The sequence below is a fragment of the Nomascus leucogenys genome, chromosome 18 (genome assembly GCF_006542625.1).
Source record: "Nomascus leucogenys isolate Asia chromosome 18, Asia_NLE_v1, whole genome shotgun sequence".
NCBI lineage: Eukaryota > Metazoa > Chordata > Mammalia > Primates > Hylobatidae > Nomascus > Nomascus leucogenys.
Genome location: NC_044398.1, coordinates 22,090,487 through 22,113,000, shown reverse-complemented (window position 1 = coordinate 22,113,000; position 22,514 = coordinate 22,090,487). Strand labels below are relative to the sequence as shown.

At 55.4% G+C, this 22,514-nt stretch overlaps 1 protein-coding gene across 2 annotated transcripts in view; it reads left to right on the top strand.

Annotated features, from left to right (window-relative positions):
- Positions 1–22,223, top strand: part of SPOCK2 (SPARC (osteonectin), cwcv and kazal like domains proteoglycan 2) — a 29,893-nt gene extending 7,670 nt beyond the window's left edge. The window contains exons 3-12 of one of the 2 annotated variants that reach the window (XM_030797864.1): positions 8,496–8,504; positions 8,856–8,901; positions 9,146–9,260; positions 10,897–11,011; positions 13,002–13,116; positions 13,570–13,689; positions 14,183–14,401; positions 17,074–17,136; positions 18,152–18,289; positions 18,395–22,223. In XM_030797864.1, the coding sequence (XP_030653724.1) occupies positions 8,496–8,504; positions 8,856–8,901; positions 9,146–9,260; positions 10,897–11,011; positions 13,002–13,116; positions 13,570–13,689; positions 14,183–14,401; positions 17,074–17,136; positions 18,152–18,289; positions 18,395–18,540 (1,086 nt within the window). In that variant the 3' untranslated portion in view covers positions 18,541–22,223. The remainder of the gene's footprint in view (positions 1–8,495; positions 8,505–8,855; positions 8,902–9,145; positions 9,261–10,896; positions 11,012–13,001; positions 13,117–13,569; positions 13,690–14,182; positions 14,402–17,073; positions 17,137–18,151; positions 18,290–18,394) is intronic. The other variant, XM_030797866.1, reaches the window with a different exon arrangement.
- Positions 22,224–22,514: the final 291 nt, after the last annotated feature.

Here is a 22,514-nt window from a genome sequence, read left to right as displayed (position 1 = left end):
TGCCCTGTATAGAAGGACAAGCCAGGCCCGGCTAGTGTCTTACCTCTGCCTGGATGCAAACAGCTCGCCCCTTCCCTGACCCCTTGTCCCCTGGCACAGGGCAGAGGACGTGAAGGGTCTGAAATCGTTCGGGCTCCTATTCTGCTCATCTCCAAGTTCTCAGTTTGGAAGAACTGGGGGAGCAGAATCCTGGAGACTCAGAAGCACTGAGCCCCACATTTCACAGGTGAAGAAACGGGGCCAGAGAAAGGGCAGGCACCCGCAACCCCACTCCTCTTGTGGCCCAGGGCTCTTACCCTGCACCACAGCCTGTGGCTCAGCTCCAGCCCTGGAGTCTCCCTCAGGCCTCCCTGGGCTTGAATTCTGACCCCCACCCCCATATTCCAGAAGGGAAGCCAGGGTCCTGAGGCAGCTCAGAACACAGCCCCGGCCCCTCACACCTCCCACTGTTCTCTGCCCTTTATGGACTATTGGGGCCACCGCCTGGAGCAGGGACCAAGGACTAGGGCAGCCACCAAGATGCCACTGGACCAGCAGGGAGGTCAGGCCCCGGGCATCAGGTGGGTGTTGGCGCAGGCATACCTGAGCCCAGGCCCAGCCCGGCTCCTGGCACGCAGGGAGTGATGATAAGCACATTTTTGCCCTCCAAGGAAATTCCTCTGAGGGCAGAGGAGGTGGGAGGCCAGAGTCTTCTAGGTGCCTGTCTCCTTCTGTTTATCCAGGCCTAATACAGCCTCTGCCGCCCTCTCCAAGAGAGGCACAAGTATTTAATGACTGGACCCTCTGCCCCCCTAACCCTCTTCCCAGCCACCCGCACCCCCTCGCAGGGACACTGCCTCTCCAGATGCCCTCTCCCAGGTGTGTGATGGGGTGTTAATCCTTAGCGGAGGAGGATCCCAGGTGTCCCCACTGGGCCCCACCTTGCTCTTTTCTGGTTCCCTCTCTCTGTGCCCTGTGGCTATTTCCAGGGAGGGCAGGAGGAGGCCACAGAGGCAAGCTTCTTTCCAGTCCTGGGCCTTCTTCGGTGGACTGGCCTCCATCACAGGCTCCGTTGCCTGAGGAATGAGGCCAAAATAATGGCAGGTACAGGGCCTCTCAGAGGCTGAGCCAGGCCTGGCCCACTTCCATTTTTAGAGATTCTTGATCTATTAAAAAATGAAGAAATGCCGTAACAGGGTTAGGGAAGTTGTGGTATATTCATTCTTATGATGACTGTCTTCTTTCTGTCCTGTCGCTGTGCCTCTGGCTGTGTGTCCTCAAGTGGAGACAATGTCAGACGTCCATATTGAGGCCCCTTGTAACACTGAGACCCTACAGAGCCTCTGCCCAGCCCTGCCCCTAGGCTCCCCGGGTGTGTGCCAGAGAACCCGGGGTTCAGGCGTCCTGTCTTGTGTCTTTTGAAAGTACGGAGCTTCAGTTCACAAAGTGCCCTTGCAGACATGATTGCCTAGGTTCTTCTGCATCTCAGGGGGGAAGGCAAGGGCGTCATCCTTATTTTACAGCCAAGGAAGCCAGTCCAGCAAGGGAAGCGACTCACTTGCTGGCAGTCAGTGGCAAGGCCAAGCAGCAGCCCAGGCCCCCGAGTCCTTGGTGGTGAGGGGTGTAGGGGGTGAGGTCTCCCTGTCAAACTGTGCTGCAAAGAAGCAGGTGGATCTTGACCCCATAAGCCAGGGTCTGGAGGGCTGCTCTTCTTTGCTGATTCGCTGCTGGGTCCCAAGCTTCACACCAGATGGAGAAGCTGGGAGAGATTGGGTTAATTCAAGCTGTGAAGTGAGCGGGTGATTTGGGTGCTAATTAAAATGACAGGAAGTAAACAGCACTTGGAAACACCCAGCATGTGCCCCCTAAGCCCGACTAGGCCTGCGCACTCACTGCTGTCTCCCCCAGCTTGGCTCAGTGGGCACCGTCTCCATGGCAACTGAGCTGAGCTGCAGAGATCAAAGCTGAAGATGGGTTAGCTCCAAACCAGCCGAACCAGGGGTCGTGTGAAGGGGTTTCTGAAAAATGCCTGGAGAACGGGGGCCCCCAGGTGTCTTCCCCTTCCACCACTAGACCCTCCTCTCCTGGCTGCAAAACTCCCTGCTTAGGACTTGAAGTAGAGTTGGTGTGGTAGGAGAAACCACCTGTGGGCTGGGATTGGGCCTCCTGGGACCCACCCCTGGCCTAGGACTTTTTTCATCAGCTAACATTTATGGAGTGCTGGTTAGGGGCACGGATTCTGGAATCACAGTTCTGGGTGCAGCACTCTTCTCCTGTGCAATTGCTGTGTGACCCTGCCTAAGTCACTTAACCTCTCTGAGCCTCAATTTTATCATCTGAGACATGGGGAAAATAATAGTAATGTTTCTTAGAGCTGTTGTGAAGAGGAAACAAGCCAATGAATGTAAAGTGTTTAGCATAATGCTTGCCACATGGTAATTGCTATAAAGATGTCAGCTATTGTTAGGAGTGTGTATTACTAGGTACTAGATGTTGGGCATAGAGAGAAGGAATTTACATGGTCTCTGCTCTCAAGGAACTGGCTATCTAACTAGGGTGCAGTGAGGCAGAGGCGACATTGCCTGGTGTCACTGGAGCAATGGTAGACGTCTGTGAGGCACAGCTGGCCCGAAGGATAAGGAGTGGGGCTTGGGAAGATGATGGCTGAGCTGGGTTTTGGGAGATGAGTAGAAATTCTGGGGCTGATGTGAACTTGCATTCTGGATGGAGAAGGCTGTGCCGAGGTTTGGCCATGGTGGAAACTTGCAGGAAGGACCTGGAGCTGGGGTAGCCAGGGAGAGATCAAGAGAAGATGGAATTTCTTCTGTAGGTGACTGGGAACCTGTGAAAGGCTTTCAAAATATAATACTTATTGTATTTTTTATTATTTTTAAAATTTATTTTATTTTTATTATTTATTTATTTATTTTTTTGAGACGGAGTCTCACTCTGTCGCCCAGGCTGGAGTGCAGTGGCGCGACCTTGGCTCACTACAAGCTCTGCCTACCGGGTTCACGCCATTCTCCTGCCTCAGCCTCCCGAGTAGCTGGGACAGGCGCCCGCCACCACCCCCGGCTATTTTTGTATTTTTAGTAGAGACGGGGTTTTACCGTGTTAGCCAGGATGCTTGATCTCCTGACCTCGTGATCCACCCACCTTGGCCTCCCAAAGTGCTGGGATTACAGGTGTGAGCCACCGCGCCTGGCTTATTATTTATATTTATTATGATTATGATTATGTTTTTTCCCTTTATTACAAAGTAATATATGTTCATTGCAGAAATTTTGGGGAAAGTTAGAGAAAAGCAGAAAGATGTCAGAATTCTCTGTATTCCTACCCAGCAGAGGAAATGACTGTTACCATTTTGGTATAAATCCTTTTCACCTACTCACTTTCTTTTTCCCCGAAATGAGATCAAACTGTATATTCAGTTTCAAAGAGAGAGAGACTGTGTCAGAATTGCGTTGTGGAAGGATCCGGGTGGCCGCAGCCGTGTGGAAGATAGTGGGAGGAGGGAGACCCTCAGGAGGCGCTGCAGTTTTTCGGGTTGGGATGGTCTGGGCCAGTGGGTGTAGGGCAGGGAGGGCAAGCGAGAGGGATTTGGGAGGGGAAGGGGCAGGACAGTCTTTGGGTTGGCGAGGGTGGCACAGTGAGTGTGCTCCAGGAACGGGCCTGGAATTGGAAGCAGGAGCCTGGGTTCTCCCAGGGCTGGCCTGCTCCTCAGCATACCTTGTATCGCTTTGTGTGAGGCACCCTTGGAGGGAGGAAGAATGGCTATTCTTTTTCATCCCAGAGGCCCCGTGTTTGGCGTGAAGACACCCAAGAACATAAGCAAAATATTAGACATAAGCACAGAGCGGGAGGGACCTGAGGCCTGATGGCTGGCCCAGTGGTCTCTAAGCTGCCTGCCTAGAGCCAGCGCAGAAGCCTGGCCCGAGCTGGGTACCACCTATGGGATTTTAGGGGTCTCGGGTAGCATGTGCGTGCTGGAAGGTTTAAAAAGCTCCTCAGGGAAGGGCACGGTGGCTTATGCCTGTAACCCCAGTGCTTTGGGGGGCTGAGGCAGGAGGATCACTTGAGCCCAGGAGTTCGAGATCAGCCTGGGCAGCATATCAAGACCCTATCTCTATGAAAAAAACCACCACAAAAAAATTAGACGAGCACAGTGACACATGCCTGTGGTCCCAGGTACTTGGAAGGCTGAGGTGAGAGGATTGCTTGAGCCTGGGAGTTCGAGGCTACAGTGAGCTATGATTGCACCACTGCACTCCTGCCTGGGTGACTCAAATAAATAAAAATAAAGAGCTCCTCGGCTGATTCGAAGGTGCGGTCACTACTGAGGTCCTCAACAGTGAGGAAGTGACTTCTTTGAGGACACGCTGTGGGCCAGGCTGAAAGTGGACTCCTGGTCCAATGCCCCTTCTATGTCCTCTCTCTGCCTCCTCCTCCTCAGTGCAGACGCTGGTCCTCTCTTAAGGAGAGAGACTCTAACTTGTGGGGTGGGAAGGGGCGATGGGGAACCCTGGCTCAGCTCCTCTTTTGTCTTGCCATCTCTGGCCAGTTGCTCTGCCTCTCTGAGCCTTCGTTTTCTCCTTTCTTCTGGTGTTGATCCTGTTGGCTCTGACTGCTTCACAGGACTGTGAGGTTAAGAGGCAGACCCATCCAAATGCCTGGAGAGAACTTACTCTAAAAGCACCATGCAGGCTGGGTGCAGTGGTTCATGCCTATAATCTCAGCACTGTAGCAGTCTAAGGCAGGAGGATTGCCTGAGCCCAGGAGTTCAAGACCAGCCTGGGCAACATGGCAAGACTCCATCTCTATTAAAACATTTTTTTTTAAATTAAAAGCTTTACTCATATAGATAGGTAGATAGATAAGCATATATAAGCACCATGCAATACAAGCCATGGGCTCTTCCAAATCCCCATTTTCCAGGTGAGGTCGGCAGCAGAGCCATCTGCCACCACTCTCAGGTGTAGAACTGGGCCTCTGTTTCCTGAGAAGCCCCAGGTGCCCTGATCAGACTATTTCTCACAACTGCTAATGAGCCCACTGGGGTGCCATAAATAGACACCCAACACTGCACTGAAAAGCATTATTCGCACTTGCCAACAAACACCTTTTTTTCAGCTTGAAGGTGGCGCCAGCCCACACCTGGCCTCACGGACCCCTCAGTGTGTCCCTGGGTTTAACCCTCAGAGTGGCCACTCCCAAGCTGCCCACAGGACTTCCTCGTCATTCCTCCCCACAAGACCCCTAGGGGACTCTCCTCACACCCCCTCTGGTCTCTGCTGTCCCCATGGTGGCTGCTCCCTCTCCACTTTTTTGGGGTTCCTCATGTGGCATCTCTGTCCTCCATTTTCCCCACTCGCAGTCCGGGGTCTCTTCTCCATCATAGCAGCTTTGATTTGTTTAGTGCTTCCTGGACCCCAGGCACCCTGCAGGTGCCATCTGCTTTAATCTCTGAGTAGTCCTGGGAGATACGCACTGAGCCCCTCGAGGTCGGGTGCTTGCCTAAGGTGCGCTGGTCAGGGGAAGCCTGGGGATCTGCAGGACCCCAGGGCCCTGCTCTCCTTGTCCCTCTCTGGCTGGCTGCCTTTGCTGTCCTGGGAGTGAGGGCCCTGGAATCCAGATCCACCGGGGCCCCTCCATCCTGCCCGCCCAGCCTGGCCACAGCAAAGGCAAAAAGCCGAGGCTGGAACCTGGGGCAGTGCTTTGCACAGAAGGGGCTCCCTCCCTGCCAGCTGAGTCAAGGAGGGGAGTGGGGGATGGCGGAGCAGCTGGGGAAAGCCCCTTTCTTAGAACTACCACGCCATCCCCGCTTTCCCCCAAATTTCTAATCATAAATTCTTGGTCTTGACCTTTGAGAATCCACTGTGTACTGAGTCCCAAAAATTCCACTCACAGTCTGGTTGGAGGTTAAGGCAGCGGGGTTGGGCCAGGGGGTGGGAGTGAGCTGATGCCAGGGGCCTCAGATGACACCCAAGGGCTGGAGGCACCTTCCCTACTCCCACTCTGGGGCAGGTGCATTATGGGCACACAGATCTTGTTGGTTGAGGGCAGGTATGGTTGAGGGCTCATACCTCCCTCCCAGAACCCAGCCATTTCCCGTCACCTGCACAGCCTTGTCCCCACCCCTGCCCCAGGGGATGATGGGTACAGATGGGAAGACCCCAGCTGATGGAGACCAGTTGCCACTTTTGCCCCAACCCTTGTCATCGTAGCCTCAGCAGCTGCACCTCTCTTGGCCTCCCTCCATTTCCTGTGGGGTGGACCCCCAGCAGAGGACCCTTGCACCCCGAGGAGCTCCTGGAGAAGGCTTCATTGGTTTTAGCAAACGAGGGAAGTGGTGCCTGCAGCCTCCCCAGAGGCTTGCCTGGGGGCTCAGGAGTGCTCAGGTCAAGCCTGAGGGATGGGGTGAGTGCTGGGCCAGGTGCCCCACAGGCTCCCAGGAAGCACCCCTGCAGCCTTCCTCTGTCTGCTCCTGGGCCCAGGGGCTGCGGGACTCTTGGCTGCTAGGACAGCTACGTGTGGGCCAGGTGTGGGCTGAGCAGAGGGGTGGGGAAGAGGCTCAGTGAGAGAGACAGAGGAGAGAGGGACACAGGAACACACAGGGAGGCACATGAAAGCAAGAGGAAGAAGGAGAGAGAGGGAGAGAGCCGCCCTGGGCTCTCACGGGAGCAGTCTGCGGTCCTCCCGTCCTCCCCCTCCTTCCCGTCTCCTGCTGCCTCCTTCTCTCACTGCGGAAGAGGCAGGAAGGCTAGCCTGGGGGAAAGCCTCGAGTGTGAAACTGGAGGCTGCTCACAGAGTGGGTTTTGTTACCTCGTTTCTGGATAAAAACCATCTGGCACTGGGTGAACAATGTCCTTGTTAGTGTCCTTGTTTTCCTACTGTCACTACACACGTGTGTGCATATGACCACCTGTGCATAAATGAGGATGTGCATACACACAAACACGCCTGCACACACATGCTACATAATACAGACCTGTGAGTGTGCATGGGCGCACCTGGGTCTGCATAAATGCACACACACTCGCAGAAGCATGCACTCGGTTCTATGCTTGTGCACACCGTGTCTTTCTCGGTGGTGATGCCATCCGCTTGCTCGGGTCTGGCCCCTTCTGGCCTTTGTCCAGGAGGCCTCACCCTGCCTGCTCTGACACTTGCCAGCTTCCAGGGGAGGCTTCAGAAGCCTGAAGGCCTTGGGATTTCAAAGCCCTTTAGGCACCCTTCTGTGTGCCCACTGCTGCATGCTTGTGGGTGCCCTTTGGTGCCATGGCCCCACACCCTTTTCCCCCAGACCTGACAGCTCTGCTCACCCCTGCACATCTCTGCTCCTTTGGGCTAGGGCAGAACTCAGGATGAAGGGGGCAGCTGCATGTAGCTTCTCATGCCCCTCTCCCCCCAGTGCCCAGAGCCCCTCCTGGAGCCCCACGCAGAGGAAGCGGGCAGCTGGTCCTTGTCACTGCCAGCCTGCAGGCCTGGGAAGCCCCCTCCTTGCCTGCCTGGCAGAGTTTCCACCAGGAGTACCCTGGGACTGTTTGGTGTTTTTAGCAACTGTCTCTGCCCCATAGGGGAAAGGGAGGAAGCCAGAGAAGTTGAGTGTTCTTGCCAGGGAGCTGGGTCAGGTGGGAGGCGCTCTGCCTCTGGCCACTCTGCAGTCCACAGGCCTGTGAGGCTCCTGCAGCTGAAGCAGGGTGAGAAGGTCTCCCTTGTGCCTTAGGCCTCAGAGAGTGTGTTGTAGCAAGAAAAGTGGTCTGTGCTGGGTGTCGGGAGACCTGGGTTGTGTGACGGGAGGACCTGGGTCAGGTCATCTCCTGTCTCTGGGCTTTCTCCTGCACAAAGAGGGGGCTGGACCAGGTGATCTCATAGGACCCTTTCTGAGTCCTCTGCCTCTGAGGGTTTGAAGCTGAATCGTGATAACTGAGGAAGCCTCATCACAGGCATGGCCTCCTCCCTCACTCTGTGCACCAGCTGAGCTCTGCAGAGATGTCAGACCTTGAGCAAAAAGTGTCCCTTTGCAGACCGGATGAGGGGGCCTTCCTCCCACCTCACTCACATGGTGGGCAGAGGTCAGGAGAGCGGACTGACAAGGAAGGGGCCTTGGCAGGAGACAGACAGTGCACCGTTTCTCAGGCAGTTTCTGAGACATCCAGGGCACAGGCATGAGAAGCTCTGTTCCCGCACAGCGTGGGCACCTCGGACATCTGTCCTGGTGGTGGGGCTGGGGCTGGGCTGGGAACGGAGTGGAGGTGCCCCACCCTCTCAAAGCCACGGGCCCCTGCTACTCCTAAGGCCAGTCTTAAGCTCTGTGGTGAAGACATAAGAATACTGGCCTCTTATTGGGGTTCCTGGGGGTCAGAGGAACACAGCCATCGAAGGCCATTGCTCGGCCACATGATGAGGCGGGGGACCCTAGGAACGCCAGAGGGCCTCACACTGATATCCCCATCTTTCTCCCTTTCTCCTCCTGCTCCGTTTTCCATGGCCTGCTGCTGTTCCCTGATCTCCAGGAAGTGGAGGTGAGTACTGCCCGGGGCCCCACTCTGTGTGGTCTCTGCAGAGCACACCCCCTCCTCTCCTGTCCTTCCACACCCTCACTCTGACTTGCCTTCCCTGCCAGCATCCAGTGTGGCATGGGGGCAATCAGGAGCTCATGGGAGAGGCTGGAAAGGATTCTGGACATGGGTTTACAGGGATAGAGGTGTGGGGGAGGCAGCTGGCAGGGCCTGGATGGACAGGGGTCAGCCACCAGGATGACGGCCATTGGCACATGACATCGCTGGCCCAGGCCTCTCCTCGGCCCCGCAGTTGAACCTCTGGGATATGGATCTCAGCCTTTCCCTTCTCCCTTGTCCCTCTCTGTCCTCTAGGATGACTATATCAAGAGCTGGGAGGACAATCAGCAAGGAGATGAAGGTAACATGACTCTCCCGGCGGGGGAAGGTGACTGACACGTGTGAAGACTTGAGACCAGAGGGCAAGCCCTGAGCCCACTTGGGGGCTCCTTGAACAGCCAGGCCCCAGTGGGGATGGGACTTCTGAGCTCAGGAGCTCTGGTTATCAAGGGCTGCTGGAGGGAGAGGCCTCCCAGCTCAGAAGTGGGGCTGGAGGTTCCTAGGTTCTCGCAGGTGACCTGTGTCCTGACTCTGTGCCCCTGCAGCCCTGGATACCACCAAAGACCCCTGCCAGAAGGTGAAATGCAGCCGCCACAAGGTGTGCATAGCCCAGGGCTACCAGCGGGCCATGTGCATCAGTCGCAAGAAGCTGGAGCACAGGTGAGAGGTTTGGGGAGGTGGGAGCCCTGGAAGGGGTGTGTTCAAAGAGCAAGGGCTCAACTGACCCTCTCCTTATGAATTAGCCATCTACTGCTGTTAAATAAATTTAAAACTTAGTGCTTAAAACAGCAAATATGTATTATCTCACATCGTTTCTGAGGGTTGGAATCCAGAAGTGGTTCTCTTAGATGGTTCTGGCTCTGGGTCTGTCTTGAGGTTATAATCAAGGTGCTGGCTGGGGCTGTTTCATCTGAAAGCTTGTCAGGCTGGAGGATCCACTTCTAAGCTCACTCTTATGCTCTTGGTGGGAGGCCTCAGTTCCTGGTCATGTGGACCCCTCCATAGGGATGCTTGAGTGTCCTCACAACATGGTGGCTGCCTTCACCTAAAGTAAGTCATTCAAGAGATGAGCGAGGAGAAAGCCACACCATATGAGAACAATTACCAAACACTGTGGGATCCAGGGAAAGTCACATCTCCTTTTTGGGCCTTGATGTAGTATCTCTAAGACAAATAGGTTAGACCATATAATTTGAGGAGGAGAAAGGAGTGAGGGACATTTAAGGAAGCCTTAGCTCCAGCTGGGTGCAGTGGCTCCTGCCTGTAATCCCATCACTTTGGGAAGCCGAGGCGGGTGGATCACCTAAGGTTAGGAGTTCGAGACCAGCCTGACCAATATGGTGAAACCCCATCTCTACTAAAAATACAAAATTAGCTGGGCATGGTCGCTTGTGCCTGTAGTCCCAGATACTCATGTGGCTGAGACAGGAGAATTGCTTGAACCTGGGAGGCAGAGGTTGCAGTGAGCCGAGATCACGCTGCCACCGCATTCCAGCCTGGGTGACAGAGTGAGACTCCGTCTCAAAAAAAAAAAAAAAGAAAAAAGGAAGTCTTAGCTCCAGCTCAAGGACAAGGCTCTGCCTTGGCTCCAAGACCCTGGAAAAGGTTCCAGTTCCCTCCCTTCTTTCCTGAATCATAGAAGATGAAAGATGGGGTTGCAGTCTTCGAAGGCTGCAGGGGCGTGGCCGGTAATGTAATGCATGAAGAGTGCTTGGTCACGGGCCGCTCTGTGGAGCACAGGCATGGTGGAAAGCAGGCAGCTGCTTCTTGGTCCTGGTCTATTACAGCTATGTAGGAATGCAGGTCCAGGACTCCTATGCTTCCATTTTTCAAAGAAAGGCCAAGAATCCAGGTATTTATGTGAGCTCTCCTATTTGGTAAACGTTAGTGCATAAATAACTCAATTATAAAAAAAAAAAACACTTGGTGGCCAAGTATGGCCCAGAGGTCATCAGTTTGCGACCTCAGATTTGGTCTGACCCCCTAAGTGAAGTGTGACTCCCTTTTACCTCTGGCCGTCAGACCTGGAGTTGCTACCTGAAGGCCCCATGGGACTCAGTGACTCCTGGAAGAAGGGAAGCTGGGGGAATTTATGCCCTGCTCAGTTGGTTCCACCCTTCTGAGCTGGAGGAGGGTCTGGCAGCAGTGTGGGGAGGGTGGGCAGGGGCAGGAAGAGGCTGATCTGCTGGAGATTGCTGCTGCCTTCCTGTTGGAACAGGTCTCCTCAGCCCTCCCTTCCCCTGCTCCTTCCTCATTGTCACCTCCGCCCTGGTGTGCTCCCCACCTTCTCCTGTAGGATCAAGCAGCCGACCGTGAAACTCCATGGAAACAAAGACTCCATCTGCAAGCCCTGCCACATGGCCCAGCTTGCCTCTGTCTGCGGCTCAGATGGCCACACTTACAGCTCTGTGGTGAGGAGCCCGGGCCCCAGGTAGGGTGGGGGTAGAGTCACCTGAGGCCACAGGAAGCAGAAAGGATGACTCAGCTGGGGCCTCCGGAGGGGTTTCTAGGACTGAGGTGGGGCCAGATGGCAAGGTCAGTGCGTTCAATGCAGCCAGCCGTACTGGGGCCACCTGCAGCCCTGGCTGGGACTATCTGAGAGTTGGAGCCAGACCCTGTCTGTCCCTGACCTCAGACAGGTGCAGGTGGGGAGGGGGGCCTGGAAGAGACACTATGGTCAGGTAACTGCAAGTCAAAGGAACTGAGAGAAGACCTCAGCCAAGTGTGGAGGGCTGTGGAAGAAGAAGCTCTGGCATCCAATTGTTAGGGAGGGACGAAAGGAGGATTTCCACAGGGAGGCGCCAGTGTTCACCAGTGAGCAGGGGCCTTCTGGGGCAGCAGGAAATCATCCTCCATAAGAAGGCGATGGAAGAAGGAACTGATTGGGAGAATGAATTTGCACCTTATGTGGATTTTTGTGAGGATTTCAGGAGACAATATTTGAGAAAGCATTTAAAAAATTTTAGGCTGGTCACGGTGGCTCACTCCTGCAACCCCAGCACTTTGAGAGGCTGAGACGGGTGGATTGCTTGAATCCAGGAGTTTGAGACCAGCTTGGGGAACATAGTGAGACCCTGTCTCTACAAAAAATACAAAAATTAGCTGGGTGCGGTGGCGTGTGCCTGTGATTCCAGCTATCTGAGAGGCTGAGGGGGAGGCCAGGAGTTCGAGGCTGTAGTGAGCCATGATTGCACCACTGCACTCCAGCCTGGGTGACAGAGTGAGACCTTGTCTCAAAAAAAAAAAAAAAAAAAAAAGTAACATGGAAATGCAGGTGCTGATAATGAATGTTTTTACTGGCAACAAGGAGTCGGGAATTGCTTGGTTTGGGAGGGCACTGACAGGAGGCTTGGGGCGGGTGCCAGAGCTGAGGGGCCTTCTTGGAGTGAGAGGCAGATTTCAGTCACCTGCTGTGGGTGATGATTGACATTGCTGTGGGGATGAGGTCATCCAAGGAGAAGAAAGGGAGGAGAGAGAGAGAGAATGAGCAAGAGGCCAGGGCAGAGGCTGCATTTAGGAGGTGAGAGGGGTACAGGGGAGCTGGCAGAGCTGGCAGAGGGGAGGAGGAGAAGAAGAGGAGCTAGTGTCCCACAACCCAAGGCCAGGTCTGGGCAGGACACTGCAGTGTGGTCCAGTCCAGGGGTCACGCTGTCCTTTAGGGAGGTGGAGGTCGGCAGGAAGTCTGGCTTTCATCCCGGCTCATGGCCTTGGGCAAGTCACTGGGCCTCTGTGCGCCTTGCTGTTCTCTGCTGAGCAGGAGAAACCCAAGCCTCCCAAGTGAGATAATGTTGTCGAGCGCTGTGATGACCTGCTTCCCATTAGCAGCCGCCCCATGAGAAGAAGGAGATATGACCAGGAGAAAAGGCCCTGGTCGGAACCTGGCTTTAGCAGGCAGCTGTGGCAGAAGCAGTTCTTAGCGAAGGCCGAGGAATTGTTAGATGCTCCATAGGCGGTGCTGTGTCCTATCAGGAGAACTGAGAAAAGTCTACTGGGGTGACTGTGGGGAGATCATTGAGGGAAGGGCTGATGACTGATTACAGAGGGACCAAGGAACAGGCCATGAGAGCCAGGGGGGCAACAGACAGCTAACACAGGGGAGGGGCGACAGAGGCAGGGGAGGGGAGACAGGTGTCTGGGAGGGACAAATCCTCAGAGAGGGCCGAGCAGGTTCCTGGGAGCCTGCGTGGCTAGGACCAGCTCTGGGCCCTGCTTCCCGGGCCCTGCTTCTCTCCACCGTGCACCTCAGTCTGCAGAGGGACCAAGAGGACCCTTCAGGCTATTCATGGGCACTCCATGGGGGGAGGCAGATGTGGCTGCCATGGGAGGCTTGAGGGTGTCCCCAGCTGTGGGGACCCCTGGGGCAAGCCCTCAGTCCCCTGTTCCACCTTTCCCCGTGTGCAGTGTAAGCTGGAGCAACAGGCGTGCCTGAGCAGCAAGCAGCTGGCAGTGCGATGCGAGGGCCCCTGCCCCTGCCCCACGGAGCAGGCTGCCACCTCCACCGCTGATGGCAAACCAGGTGAGGAGAGTGCTGGGCCACCAGGCTGGGGGTGCTGAAGGGCCACCTGGCACCTCCTTCAGGGCTCTAGGGTGGTAGAAGAGGTGTGCAGAGCAAGAGGGAAGTGGCAAAAATGCAGAAAGCTTGAGGGAGCTGTGAGGTCAGAGGCCCAGATTAACACAGAGCAGGAGGCTTGGGCTCAGCCCTCATTCCTCCCCTGGGTGCCTGGAAGGTGGGCAGAGGGAGGGACTCAGCCACAAGGAACCTGGGCTGTGTGTTTTTCATGCCAGGAAGGAGTGGGTGGTGGGAAATGGGAGAGGACTCGAGAGGAAGCCCCTGATTTCCACCTTCCCTTCTGCTGCTGCCTCCCTGACCCCTGCCCAGCCTCCTGGCCTGTAGGGCAGGATCCCAGCCTGAGATTGACCTGCTGCTGCACCGCACATTCACCCTCCATGCCTTCTCTCTGTTCTGCAGAGACTTGCACCGGTCAGGACCTGGCTGACCTGGGAGATCGGCTGCGGGACTGGTTCCAGCTCCTTCATGAGAACTCCAAGCAGAATGGCTCAGCCAGCAGTGTAGCCAGCCCAGCCAGCGGTAGGAAGCTTGCTGCTCTGCCTGGAGGAGGGAGGGAGGTAGGGAAGGGGCCGAGGACACAGGTGTATGCTGGGCCAGCCCGCCCTTGTTCCTTCCTGCTGGACTCTGGGCCCTACAGTCTGGGCCCCAAAAGAACCTTCACCCCGAAGAAGTCGGCTTCCACCAGAGCAGGAGGGATACCGGTTAGCTAGTAGGAAGAACTTAACATGGGTGGAGGGAGCTTAAACCCTGACATGGGTAGCCCAGGGAAAGCAGGAATTCTTTTCCCTGAAGGGCTTTTAGAACAGGATTTTGAATGGTTCAGGCATAGTCCTATGTGGAGGTGGAAGGAAGGACCTTTGACCATTCTCAAGTTTCTCAATCCCATGGTTAGATTGCAAGCTGCCCAGACCCAGAAGAGAGGGCTGGGGCTGATGGCGAGGTAGAGGGCTGGAGGGCTGGAGAAACGGTTGAATAGCCAGATGAAGCGTGCCTGAATCTGATCTTTTCCCAGGGCTGGACAAGAGCCTGGGGGCCAGCTGCAAGGACTCCATTGGCTGGATGTTCTCCAAGCTGGACACCAGTGCTGACCTCTTCCTGGACCAGACAGAGCTGGCCGCCATCAACCTGGACAAGTACGAGGTCTGCATCCGTCCCTTCTTCAACTCCTGTGACACCTACAAGGATGGCCGGGTCTCTACTGCTGAGTGGTGCTTCTGCTTCTGGAGGGAGAGTGAGTGCAGCCCCTCTCCCAGGCCCCTGCCTCACCTGTGTGGGCTCTACCCGAAGTTCCAGGCTCTCTTGGGAAGTCAGAGTGGCTCTTTCTTGGCTACATCCCCAGGCCCGGCACTTTCCCAGCTTGCCCACTTCCTGCACTCCCTCAGGGCTTCATCCCTTAAGGCCCGGGGAAGCCAACACTTTCAGCTCCCTTCCTTGGCAGGCTCCCAGGCGGATCCAGATTTTGTGGGTCCTGAAGCTTATATACTTTTTAAGGTCTTCTTTAAGAAAGAGTTAAAAAAAAAATCCCAGCACTTTGGGAGGCCAAGGTGGGAGGATCATGTGACCCAGGAGTTGGAGACCAGCCCAAACAATACGGGGAGACCTCATCTGTATGAAAAAAAAAAAAAAAAAAAAAAAAAGCCAGGCATGGTGGTATGCATTTGTGGTCCCTGCCACTTGAGAGGCTGAGGTGGGAGGATCGCTTGAGCCTAGGAGGTCAAGGCTACAGTGAGCTGAGATTGTGCCAGTGCACTCCAGCCTGAGCAACAGAGCAAGAACCTATAAAAAAAAAAAAAAAAAAAAAAGAAGGAAAGAAAGGGTATGAAAAATAACAAATGTAAACTTTCTGGGGCCCCTCAGAGGGCTTGGGAAGGGGCTGTACAAGTGAGGGTCTTAGAGCTGAAGATGCATTTGCTTCTCGGTGATTCTTCTTTTGGGCACATCTTAAATTTTGTGCCACCAATAAGTGATTACATATGTTGTCATCAGCCTTAGAGATGTGATGAAATTTATCTGCTGAATATACCTGAAACCAGAGCTTTCAAACCAGAGTCATCTCGGGAAATTGAGGTCCCCAGGGCTCACCTGACCTGTGCGGCCGGAGCTGGGGAAGCCCTGGTGTTCCTCACTGGATGGTTCTCCCCATCTTGGTGGGGGATCGGCAGTCAGGGCCCAAAGCTTCAGCCCAGGCCCCACCATATGCTAGTCAGGGACCCCCGGCAAGTAACCAAATCTTTCTGAGTTCTGCTTCTTCATCCGCGTCAGGAAATAAAAGTACCTATCTTGGAGCCTGTTGTGAGGATGAGCCAAGAAAATCTGTGCAGAGCACCGTGTAATTCACAAATCCCTCTGCAAACGTGTGGTATTGTGATCTGTTTCACCACTCTGACTGCCCAGCTCCTGCGACCTGCATCACTCCAGCACTTTGACTTTCTGGGCCTTTGAAGGCCACTCCACCCATTCTGTACAGCAACTTTCTTGGGCAGGAGGCTGAGAACTGTCCTCATTTTACAACCAGGCAGGCTTCCAGCTTGGAGAGGTGGGGACTTCTCAAGGTCGCAGACAAGTTAGAGGCTGGCTGCCAGTTACAGTCATGCGTCACTTAACGAGGGGGATACATTCTGAGAAATGCATCATTAGGTGATTTCGTCACTGTGCAAGCATCATAGGAGTACTTACACAGACCTTGGTGGTGCAGCCTCCTGTGCACCTGGCGCATTGCCCCCAGGCTACAACCTGTGCAGCATGTTATGTGCTGAATACTGCAGGCAGTTGTAACACAATGGTAAGCATTTGTGCATCTAAACAGCTAAACATAGACCGGGCATGGTGGCTCACTCCCGTAATCCCAGCACTTTGGGAGGCCGAGGTGGGTGGATCACCTGAGTTCAGGAGTTTGAGACCAGCCCGACCAACATGGTGAAATCCTGTCTCTACTAAAAATACAAAAATTAGCCAGGCATGGTGGCAGGTGCCTGTAATCCCAGCTACTTGGGAGGCTGAGGCAGGAGAATCACTTGAACCCGGGAGGCAGAGGTTGCAGTGAGCCAAGATTGCGCCATTGCACTCCAGCCTGGGTGACAAGAGCAAAACTCCATCTCAAAAAATAAAATAAGGCCGGGTGCAATGGCTCATGCCTGTAATCCCAGCACTTCGGGAGGCTGATTTGGGCAGATTATGAGGTCAGGAGATCGAGACCATCCGGGCTAACAGGGTGAAACCCCGTCTCTACTAAAAATAAAAAAATTAGCCGGGCGTGGTGGCAGGCACCTGTAGTCCCAGCTACTCGGGAGGCTAAGGCAGGAGAATGGCATGAACCTGGGAGGTGGAGCTTGCAGTGAGCTGAGATCGCACCAATGCACTCCAGCCTGGGCGACACAGCAAGACTCCATCTCAAAAAAATAAATAAATAAAAAATAAAAATAAAATAAACATGGCTAAACATAGAAAAGGTACAGCAAAAATTGTGTTGTAATCTTATGGGGCCACCGTCCATTGTTGACTGAATTGTTGTCGTGTAGCGCGTGGCTGTATTTTCAGGCCTGGGAGTTCTCTGTAACATTCCCCCTAGCATTACGTTCCCCTGGGGTCTTTCATGCTTGGGTGTCTGTGTGTTCACCCTACCTCCTCTTCTGAATCCTGTTACTCCTCTCATGGGTCCCTAGGACTTCTTGGGGACCTCAGGTCATCCACAGCTGTGGGACGAGCTCCCCTAAATAGAAACTGGGTGTTTTCATGCCATAGAGCCCCTGTGCTTCCCACCCCTGCTGTGGGGCGGCCCCGTGTCAGAAAAGGGGTGTTTTCATCTTGCAGAGCCCCTGCCTGGGTCTCTAATCCTTGAAGGGCTCAGTGCATCCCCCCAGCACCAGGGGACAGCCCCATCAGAGGCTGCTTCTCTCCCTGCAGAGCCCCCCTGCCTGGCAGAGCTGGAGCGCGTCCAGATCCAGGAGGCCGCCAAGAAGAAGCCAGGTGAGGGGCCAGACCAGGCTCTCAGAGGAGGAGGTGGGGATGGCTTCCTGGGTTCGTCTGAGACCCAGGGGCTCCAGCCTTGGGCCTCATGGCAGACGCGGAGCCCAGAGGAGGCCCTGGCCTAGGAAGACAGGAGAGGGATGCCCCCTTCCTGTGTCTATCCTTGTGGTGGGGCAGGGCCTCCCAATCCACTCCAGGAAAAGCGTGTTTTAGGCACTAATTTTATGCCCATCCATGCTGGAGCTAGAGTTTGGGATACAGAAGGATCCTGGAACCCTCCATTGAGTTCAGTTTCCTTCAGCAAGGGTGTGACTAATGTTTGAGTGAGGCTGCTCCCTGAGAGACACTCACTCACGTACTCCATAAACACCTGGGGGCCGGCCCCAGAGATACAACAGCAACAGACCCACCCCAACTCTGAGCGGATGGCAAGACGGATGCACTACCTGGCCTCATAACCCTTTAGCTCGTGCCAGTCGGGAAACACACAACACACAAATGGACACACTAAAAAGACAGAACTAGCAGTGTGACCTGTACACAGGTGCCCGGGAGCTTCAGCTGGGGGGCCTACAGGAAAGCAAGTGGGCCCCGGAGGCAGGGCGGACTCAGAGTGGCTGGGAGGAGAAGGCTGGGCCTTCCTGGCAGGGGACAGCCAGGCCGGAGGAACTGTGGGAGGATGGAGAGTGTCAAACCTGGTGAAGTCAGATCGGCTGTCCTAGAAGACTTGGGCCACGGAGTCAGGGAAACTGATGGGGCGGCTGGGAGCTGGCACAGGGGCCTGAGCAGTGGTTCAAGGAAGCGGGTTTCCTCATCTCCAGCGAGTAGAGCTGGAAGAATTGCTGGCTGGTGTCCAGCCCTTGGCGTCTGGGCCTGTTGGGGGGTCAGCACCTGCTCTGGCTGGGCTCTAGGGGTGCGTAGACTTCTGCTCATGCATGAGGCCCTGAGGTCACCTCTCTGAGGGGCCCACAGCCTAGGCCCCTGCTCTGACCCTGCCTGGCACTGTGTCATTCAGGCATCTTCATCCCGAGCTGCGACGAGGATGGCTACTACCGGAAGATGCAGTGTGACCAGAGCAGCGGTGACTGCTGGTGTGTAGACCAGCTAGGCCTGGAGCTGACTGGCACGCGCACACATGGGAGCCCTGACTGCGGTAAGGGCTGGGCAGCTCGGGGCCTGCTGGAGGCCCTTGTCGTGGGATGCCGGGGGGTGCGTGCCAGAAGCTCCCTCACCCCCTGTTGGCTTGGTCCCTTCACAGATGACATCGTGGGCTTCTCGGGGGACTTTGGAAGTGGTGTCGGCTGGGAGGATGAGGAGGAGAAGGAGACGGAGGAAGCAGGCGAGGAGGCTGAGGAGGAGGAGGGCGAGGCAGGCGAGGCTGACGACGGGGGCTACATCTGGTAGACACCCTCAGGAGCCGGCGGCCAGTGGGGACTCAACAGCAGAGCTCTGAGCAGCAGCAGGCAGCTTCGAGAACGGATCTGGAAATGCAGTCACAAGGACCCTGCTCCACCCGGGGGCACTGGGAGTGTGAGTGTGCATGGCATGTGTGTGGCACAGATGGCTGGGACGGGTGACAGTGTGAGTGCGTGTGTGCATGCGTGTGTGCATGTGTGTGTGTGTGTGTGTGTGGCATGCGCTGACAAATGTGTCCTTGATCCACACTGCTCCTGGCAGAGTGAGTCACCCAAAGGCCCCTTTGGCCTCCTTGTAGCTGTTTTCTTTCCTTTTGTTGTTGGTTTTAAAATGCATTCACACACAAATACAAATTGACAGGTCAAAATCCATGAAATGAGATGCCCCCAGCCGTGTCCTCCAGCCCAGCCCTGACCCCTTGGTTTCTACCCTGGCTTGACCGGCCCCTGCCTGCCCTTCTCCCTCCCGCTTCTGAGATCAAGCTCTGGCCTGCGAGCCTGTCCCCATTGCAAAGGGGAGGGAGGGCAGGGAGCTGTCTACCGGCTGAGGTCCTCCCAAAACTGGGCCGATGTGGTGTGACATCCCCACCAGCCTCAGATGAGATGGGCCAGGACGCCCAGCCACAGCAAGCCCTGTCCATCTGCCAGATCCCCAAACACTAGAGAAACTCTCCTAACCCAAGGCAGAGAATGAAGGTGGCGGCGGCGGAGGAGGAGGGCAGCAGCCAAGAGGCCAGGGACGGGGTGCCTCGCCAAGCTGTCTGAGGTCTGTGCCAGGTGGTGCAGGTAGAACAGGGTGAGGACAGGGTGTCTGCTCAGCGGGAGGAGGCTGTTGCTGCAGAGCCTGGGGGAGCTTTTAGGTGTTGAGATCGGGCAGCTCTGAATCCTACACCCTGGAATAGCCTGTCCCTTTTCTCTAGGTCTCGTGGTGGAGCCATGGTCTGGGCTGCTCTCTTGGGGACACCGGGCGTTGGTTACACAGTTGACCTCTGCCTGGCCCCCTCTTGGTGCAACTCCTGCCTCCATCCCTCTTGCTGGGGTCCCCTCGTCCACTTGAGGGCGCCTGAGGGCCAGGAGCAGCAGGCGAGGAGCCTGGGTCTATGCTAAGGGGGTGTGTGCCCACCTCCTCCCTGACCCTTAACACTCCTGTCCTGCCCAGACCAACAGAGAGACCTGTCCCTGAGACTCTGGAGAGAAGCAGCTGTCGAAAGCTGCAGGCTTCCCGCGCTCTGAGACCATGATCTTCCTCCTGCCAGGGGAGAGCCACCCACAGGCCATGTCCAGCCCCACTTCCCTCAGCCCCCAGGGCTTCCTTCTGGCTCCTCTGAGGATTCCCTAGGGCTGCCCCAGCAGAGGGGCTTCCCCAAGCTCTGTTTTGAAGCCTGCAGTGTGGAAAAGTGAGAAGTCAGAGGGAACAGGACAGGTGCAGCCGGGCTCTGAGGCCACACCTCACACCTCGATGTTCCCCAGCATCCCCTGAGCAGTGTGAGCTCAGATGAGAAGAGGCCCTGTGCATTTCTTTTGTTTGTTTGTTGCTGTTTTCCCCCACCCGTCCAGTTCTCCTCAGCAAAGCAAATTCCTTAACACCTTTGGTGGAGAATTTCTTACCCAGACTTGGGGCTGTGATGCCCTTCAGTGAGTGGTGAGTGCAGCGTGTGTGCGTGTGCCTGTGTGTGAACCTGGGGGCCATCCTGGTGGCCTGGGAGTGTGAGGAGGGGCCCCATGCGTGCTGGGTGGGTGGCGGGTGTGGGGTCAATGCAGTGAGGCTCTCTGGGTGAGGCTCCCGATCTGGCAGTCCCTAGCCTCCCAGCATCTGCGAGCGTCTGTTGGACTTTACAGAAGAGCCTCACCCCATCTGCCCCTCACTCTGCCCTGAAATCAACATCTTCCGAGTCCTTCTTGGGGGAAATAGCAAAGCCCCACTTAGCTCCATAAACTGCTTCCCATTCCGCAGCCCAGTTCTGATTGTCGAGGTGTCGCGTCGTTCCAGGTCCCCTCTTTCTCCTGTCCTCTCTCTGTCCTTCACCTCCCCCTCCAGCCCCGGCTCAGTTCAGGGAAATGCTGTTCCACATCAGCCCTCTGCTCTCTGAGGCAGCCGTGCCTCTGACTCGGAGCTACTTGAAACTTCTGCTCTTGCTAGGATTGGAGTCTACCTATCTCTTTCCTTTGCCCCAGCTGGAGTTCTGGAACTTTCCTCCTCGGGGTGGGGGTGGGGGTTGTTAAGGATGCTGGGGGGGCCTGGGGAAGGAAGGAGTTCAGAGGAAGGGTGTCCCCTGTCCTCTTGATGTCACCCTCTGCTCCTGGGGCACGTGCTCTCTCTGTCTCTGGGTCTTCTGGCTGTGCACGTTTGTGTGTCCTTGTAAATATGTTTTAGGAAGAAAGCAAAAGGGATTGAACTAGCCTCTGGCAGGCTTGCAGGGGTCCAGCCTTGCCTGTCTCCGAAGCCCCCACACTGCCTTTCGCCCCACTGAGACTGGGCCCCTCAAAAGGTAGACAAAACAGCAGCTCCCAGTGGGGCTGAAGGTCGGCCTCAAAGTGGCTTTTTGTTAGACAAGGTTAAAGTTTCCTCATGAACAAGGTTGCAGATTGGTCCTTCCTCAGCTCCTTGATTTGTGACCTTGACCAAGGGGCCTGCCACCCAGCCCCTCCAGCACCCTCTCCTCGATGCCTCGCTCCTTCCTGCCCCCACTCCCCTGGCTTAGGCAGGTAGGGGAATTAGGGCCATGCTGGAAGAAGCTTAACCATGTGTTCGAAGAACGGTTTCTTGCTTGCTTGGTCCTGGAACTCCCCTGGCTGCCCCAGGCCTCCTTGGCCCATGGGTGCTGGGGGAGGTGGATGTCAGATCTGGTAGGTTGGAGCAGAGAAAATAAATGTGCCTTGAGAGACCACTCAGAGAGGGTCCAAGGGTGATGGAGAAGGAAGCATGGCCTGGGAGCTTGGAAGGGAGGGGCAGTGGGTGTCGGCATCTTGACTGCCCCCTGTTGTCCCACACGTCGGGGGTGGTCACCCCACTTCACTCCGGCCCACCTGACTTCAGCCTTCCATGAGCTTCACCTGCTTCCAACTTCACCTTGGAGGGGATGGGGTCCGTTGGCATCAACATGGGGACCCTTTGCTTCACCAAAGCCAGAGCCCTCAGCCCTTGGGGAGAACAAATGGCTGAGCTTTGATACCTGGGGTCATCGAGAGGCTGCGGGCTGGCGGCAGTCCCAGGGGAGAGATACCGCAGAAGGAGACCCAGACATCCCGAGGAAGTTCCCAGCAGAGCAAACTGCTTTCCAGCCTGAAGCCTGCTTCAACTGTGTGATGTGCAATAACTGAGCTTAGAGTTAGGAATTGTGTTCAAGTGCTTGGATTTCCGTCTGTAGATTTAACTGCTGAAATCATATCTCTCGGTAATTTTAGATGTCTTTAAAAAAATTGAAAAACAAAGTGTTAGACTGTGTGTGTGCGTTGATGGGCACTCAAGCGTCCCGTGAGTCATCCAGCCCTGCCTTTCCCCTGCGCCCCCATCCCCTCACGTCCCGCCCCGCCTCCACTTGGGGACCCTGCCTTGTGTCGTCTTTATCTGCCTATTACTCAGCCTAAGGAAACAAGTACACTCCACACATGCATAAAGGAAATCAAATGTTATTTTTAAGAAAATGGAAAATAAAAACTTTATAAACACCATCTGCTGGTAATACTCTGATTATTCTTACCCTTGGTATTATTTTTCACAAAAACAGCATTTATGGCTGGGCGCAGTGGCTCACACCTATAATCCCAGCACTTTGGGAGGCTGAGGCAGGACAATTCCTTGAGCCCGGGAGTTTGAGACTGGCCTAGGCAACATAGTGAGACCCTGTATCTATCAAAATAATTTTTTTTTTTTTAATTAGGCTGGGAAGGAGGGGCAGTGGGTGAGGTTAAGGATTGCTTGAGCCTAGGAGGTTGAGGTTGCAGTGAGCTATGGTCGTGCCA